Source organism: Morone saxatilis, unplaced genomic scaffold, assembly GCF_004916995.1.
Source record: "Morone saxatilis isolate NCDOM2014 unplaced genomic scaffold, NCSU_SB_2.0 Contig14, whole genome shotgun sequence".
NCBI classification, from domain to species: Eukaryota; Metazoa; Chordata; class Actinopteri; family Moronidae; genus Morone; species Morone saxatilis.
The window spans coordinates 7,521,215-7,526,713 of record NW_023339696.1 but is presented as its reverse complement, the minus strand read 5'-3'; the positions used below and the strand labels follow the sequence as shown (position 1 = coordinate 7,526,713).

The 5,499-nt window shown below is 43.7% G+C and overlaps 1 protein-coding gene across 1 annotated transcript in view; it reads right to left on the bottom strand.

Annotated features, from left to right (window-relative positions):
• Positions 1 to 4,395, bottom strand: part of napsa (napsin A aspartic peptidase) — a 7,843-nt gene extending 3,448 nt beyond the window's left edge. Inside the window, exons 1-8 of the mRNA XM_035654527.1 lie at positions 4,199 to 4,395; positions 3,718 to 3,871; positions 3,128 to 3,251; positions 2,166 to 2,284; positions 1,813 to 2,012; positions 1,472 to 1,594; positions 984 to 1,128; positions 635 to 733 (exon numbers count right to left, since the gene is read on the bottom strand). Coding sequence (XP_035510420.1) covers positions 635 to 733; positions 984 to 1,128; positions 1,472 to 1,594; positions 1,813 to 2,012; positions 2,166 to 2,284; positions 3,128 to 3,251; positions 3,718 to 3,871; positions 4,199 to 4,266 — 1,032 coding nt within the window. The 5' untranslated portion in view covers positions 4,267 to 4,395. The remainder of the gene's footprint in view (positions 1 to 634; positions 734 to 983; positions 1,129 to 1,471; positions 1,595 to 1,812; positions 2,013 to 2,165; positions 2,285 to 3,127; positions 3,252 to 3,717; positions 3,872 to 4,198) is intronic.
• Between the last annotated feature and the right edge of the window lie 1,104 nt (positions 4,396 to 5,499).

Genomic DNA, 5,499 nt, shown 5'->3' with positions numbered 1-5,499 from the left:
AAAAAAAAAAAAAAAAAATGCTTCTGATAAACCTTACCTACCCTAGATTTTAATATCAGTGACTTTGTGTTCATAAGATTCTTTCCGAGACGAACGTACAATATAATGGAGGCAAATAAACCAAAACTAAGTCCTTTGAATAAGAAATGTACCCTATAGAAAGAGAAATCAACAAACCCTAAACATTTAAATAAAGGACAAGGCTGGCGGTATTCTGTAGATGTTAAAAAATGCTTTAATCTGTATCTAAATACTTTGAGAATTCCCAATCCTGACTTCACATTTGTTGGAGACTACTTTTAGCTTTAACTTTTAACTACAGTGCCCAGATTTTGGACTACAATGGAGCTGTATGGCACAGAGGAAGAGGCTGTAACAGGGGAGACATCATGGGATTTGTGGACAAGAAGAAAAATACATCACTAGACTTACTCATTAAGCTTCAAAAAGGTAGGATTTATTGCAAGGCTACTGTATTGATAGCATTATATTCTGAAAATATCAGCTCATCAAATAATTCTCTTATCTTCCAAGGACTCTCCCATATAGGTATACATGTTTATTATCCTTGAAGCAAAGTACCGTTTTTGATAGGTTTAAATAACTGACAGTGATCTGACATGAGTGTATGTACCTTCATGACATAATCCTCTCCAGTCAGGTTAAACGTCTTCCCTCCAACGTTGAAGGAGATGACAGGCAGAGATGGGATCTTCTTACAGTCGATCAAGTACTAGCAAGGAGGCAGAGGGGAGAAGAGAATGCGGAAATGATTCCTCAAGACTAAAAAAGACAAAGTGAGCCTTGTTGTTCCGTGAGTCATCAACCCACAGCAGTGTCAAAATGTGGCTTTTGCAACCCTCAACCACAAAAGGTCAGTTTCTCCAGTAGGAAGGTTTAAAGGTTACATCTGGTCACTCGGTATAATGTCTTAACAGGCATCAAATGTCAGGTTAGCATTAGTTTCACATGTTCAGTTGTACCTCTCCCATCAGCAGGGGCAGAGCTCCGATGGCTTTGTGCAGCGCTCTGATTTCCTCTGCAGGGCCGACAATTAGGGATGTTCCCGTGTCGACAATAGCCTGGCAACCGGCTTTGCAAAGAGTCAGCTGGTTGCCGACTTCAACTCTGTGGGGCAGGATAGAGAGGGAGCAGCAGGGCGGGGCAGAGAGACAAGAGGCATCCGTTTATTTCCAACACTTTTAGAAATGTGTCGTCATGTTATTGTAACGCAGCTTTTAAAAACAAAGAACACGTATGCACAACTTTCAGATTTTAAACTATCCAAAAACCCGATATTAAATTTAAGTTTTCAAGCATGCACCTGCTTCGTGAGAATACCATTTTCAGTTACCAGGTAAAGGAGTACCAGAAGTGAGAACTGTGTCCATTAAAAACACAGAACAGAGTACACACACACACACACACACTACAGTTTCCAGTGTTAAAGCCTGAAAAGTTTCTTCCTCACCCGTCGACCTTGATCTGCCAGTAGGCCTTTCGTGTGACATTGACATAGTGCAAGTCTCCGGTGTAGTACTGGGGGTCTGTCCCACCCAGTATCAGCTCTCCTCCCACTGCTGCTTTGGGGTCTCTAAGAGACAGAGTGGACAGAAGCAGAACTCACTGCGTTAACTAAAAGCAAAATGTACCAACTCCAATTAACAGCTGGCAGTGGTTTCGGTCTAGCAGAGGTAAAACAAAACAAGATTAAGACCAATACAAAAGGCAGCGATTCTAGAGCTGGCTGATTAGAATATTATTTATATTATTTATGCCCGTTCTACCTCACTTCTTCTGTCAGAAACCAACCTGCTTATGTAGAAAGAGAAAATGTTCTGGGGCAGCAGTTTGGCTGCCATGGCCGTGTCAAACACCGGGACGACATTAGCTACCGAGATAGAGGGGTAGGCCATGCCCAGGACCCCATCGAACCGCGCCACTGCGAATGTGATTCCGGGCTGCGTCACTGCTTCAGCAAACTGCTGGCCAGGAACGGGCAGACCTGCAACCTGCAAGCAGAGGCACAGGAAGCAGAGAGAGAGAAAGAGAGACGTCGATACGGATAGAAAACACAAGACTTGTAATGAAATGATAGGAACGGCATGACCGCCAAAATTGAGGAATGCTGTTCAACAAAAGGACTATGTGAGTGGGTGACTCACAGAGACCGTGTCCCCGCTGATGAAGCCGGTCAAGCTGCCTCTGCCGTAGCGGATGGAGAACTTGGTGCCGTTCTGAACGTATGTGCTCGACTTCTTTGAGTTGTAGCGATGATGAAGCCCTGGTGAAAGACGACAACAACGTATGGATTTCATGGACTTCAGAAACAAGATGTTAGTGATAATACACCAGTTTAAAATGGAGTCAGAGGACTGGCACACCACCACAAAGATATGCAAGACAATTACAAAGACATTGTTTTGTGTTTTTCAGTCTGGGGGTCTTGCTCCCATGTAGGAGGGGTTCCGGTACCAATTGTCTCACTTTTGAGTTACAAATAGCAGATATGAGTTGACATTATTTTGTATTACAATATTTAAAGCTATTTGACTAAATAAACATAAGGATTATTAATGTACAGTTTATTACGTCCAAGAGCCAGGGCTTTACATTTGAATCTAAACACGTTTGGTTATTGGGATTGTTTGAATCTGTGCCCCACCCTGTCTCCGCATTTCAGACATTTCTAAACCTGCTGTGTCACAGAGCTTATTGGAAGTTTTCAAGAATTATACAGACAGCAAATCATTTTAATCTTCCACTTGACAGCTCGACTTTAACAGTCTTAAAATACTGTTCAGCCTCTAAATGCAATTGGGGTCAAGGTTTGGTTTTCTGTCCCTATACAACACTCCATTGTGTAACTTTTGATCTTCTGTCTGACTGACTTCACTTAACCAAACAGTCATCAAGTCAAACCAGTCCTAACACACAGCCAAAGGTACGCATGCATACTTCAGCTAAAAAGCAAACTGTAAAAAAAAATAAAAAATTAAAAAAAAAAGAACGAGGAAGGGGGAGAAGTGTGATATTTTAGTCACAACCGTTCCAGGAAGTAGCCAACAGATACACATATAGCACAGAGGATGTCGAGTGAATACGCTTTCCCGAAAAGCGAACTCACAGCAGGCCAGGTCGAAGAAAGAGCAGCGAATGGAGGGGACCCAGAGGTTGGAGGAGCCGGTGTCAAACAGCACGGTGAAGTCCTGTGGAGGGGTGCCGATGCTGATCGCCCCATAGTACTGGGCCTGGGGAGACAGGACGCTAACAGTAAACACGGAGATCTGCTGGGAAACTACATGTGCATCAGAAGAAAGATTAAACATTAATAGTCAGCATTTGAGTCAGAGCTTAAGCAGGAATGCACCAGAACCAATAACACAAAACATCTTGATGTGTAAAAAGGGCTTATTGATAGAGTAAATGCAGAGTAAACTGCTCAACTCGTGATATCTTGGGTTCCTCAGTCTAATATTTACTCAATCATTCCTCTTTTTTTCCCCCCCTCACTGGCAATGCTGCACAAATACTGAACATTTTGTCCCACAGTGCATTGTGTGCTCCTGGATAAAGCTGAACAACTTAAGAGAATGGAGGTGGAGTTATTAGAAGCTGCCTCCCTCCAATAAGACTGCAGCAGAATGAGTCCCCTCACTGTGTGGCCCTCACACTATGGAGTCGAGACCAATACAAGTGTACAGTATGTGCACATACATCCATGAAGTTGGTGAGCCTCTCCACAGGCAGGTCGGGGGAGGGGGAGCTGTCCGGAGCTCCTGAGCTTCTGGCCAGAGCCCGAAGCTCCTCCAGAGACATCCCATTGTCGCTCATCAGGCGGCGCAGGCTCCTGGTTTTATGAAGGGGAACTCTGAAAGAAGAGATTGATGAATTGAATGTCACAGGCGCGAAACGACACGCTTCCTGGTACAGGTCGCATCCACTTTAACAGCAACTTTAACTGCACCGTTGTCAGTGAGTGACTTCTCCTTCATTCAAAAGCCAAAACAAACACGTGTGAAGAATTACGACTGTACCAGAGAAGGAAGTTAAAACACACGCACACACGCGCACACACGCGCACACAACCACTTTCACCTGCACTCAATAAAGCCTAATGTAACTCGTCCGCCGCTATGAAGTGATGCACTTAGGCTGTGATGTTATCTAACTCTAGTCCCTCATACACAGTGTTTACCTGATGATGGCGGCGCATTGTGTTACCAACAGCGCCCCGACGATATAAAACACCTCCGGCCGTGTCATTTCTGTCCTCGTTGAAATAAAACACACTTTTCTGTAATGTTTCCGCTTCTTACTAGCGCTCGCACTCACACCACTAGCACAACTGACGCAGACAGCTAAATTGAAGCGCTTCGGCGATGTCCGCCTTTACTCGGTTTTCTCCGTTTTGTGGCTCAGCGATTGGAGGGAGATAATCAGTGCGGTGTTCTGATTGGCCGGGAGAGGACGTCCGTCATCCTGCGTTATGAACCGGCGCATTTGGTGTGTTAGCGGTCACGAGTTGTGATGAGGCTGTGAAAGGAGTGATAAGGCATAATACTGTTTCAAAGTCCAACTGAGAAAACGTTTCATATAAAAGAAAAACATTCTTCAACATCAGGTTGTTAAATACCTTTCCCCAGAGAGTCTGTAAACCTAACAATGCTGACCAAAGCTTACTGATAACTAAGTTCAATTACCATGGAAACACCTCTGCTTGTCTAATCAAATCTTGCACTTTGTTTAAAGAAAAGCTTGCATTTGGGGGTATTAAGCTACAGCAGGGGTTTAGGATGGCATATCCGTTATATTGGGTCTGGGAAAATAGATTATAAAAATAGTGATTAACACTTTTAGTATTTAATGTATCTGGGGCCTACATGCAACCTCATCTTTTGTTAGACCGTCCCTGTCTAATAGATGTCCATCAAACGCCATGTCCCTGGTTTGTACTGGGCTTTCTGTTAAAGGGGCACTCCACTGATTTTACACATTAAGTTCATTCTTCTGTATCTGTGGAAGCAGCTTTCAAAAGTCTAAGAATATGTTTAGCTGGGGCTCGGAGACTACACATTTATAGCAGCAACCCTGCATTGCAAACTGTGGGTTTCAAATGAGAAAGACATTTACCAACCAGAGAAGATCTAATAAGCTGAGCTTGAGCACATACCAGGGAACTAAAACTAAGGACATGTCTGCCATTTTCTCTTCAGTTCTGAACAGTTAGTAAATCTGTCTCTTGGAAGTCCCCCAATAGGAGAGTTATCCCGGCTGAGAAAGTATGACATAGCCTTTTTATTTTTTCAGACATAAGCAAGTTCCTCCAGGGGGCGTCCTGCTGCCTTTGGCTTTAAGATGAAGCAACTGTCCTGTTTTTTGTTTTACCTTTATTTTGATTTTGAGTGCATTGGCGAGAGGAGACAGGGGATGAGGGAAAAGAGAGAAAGTATGAAATGCGTGGGGTGGAAAATGATGGAGAGGATGGGGGGAGGGAGG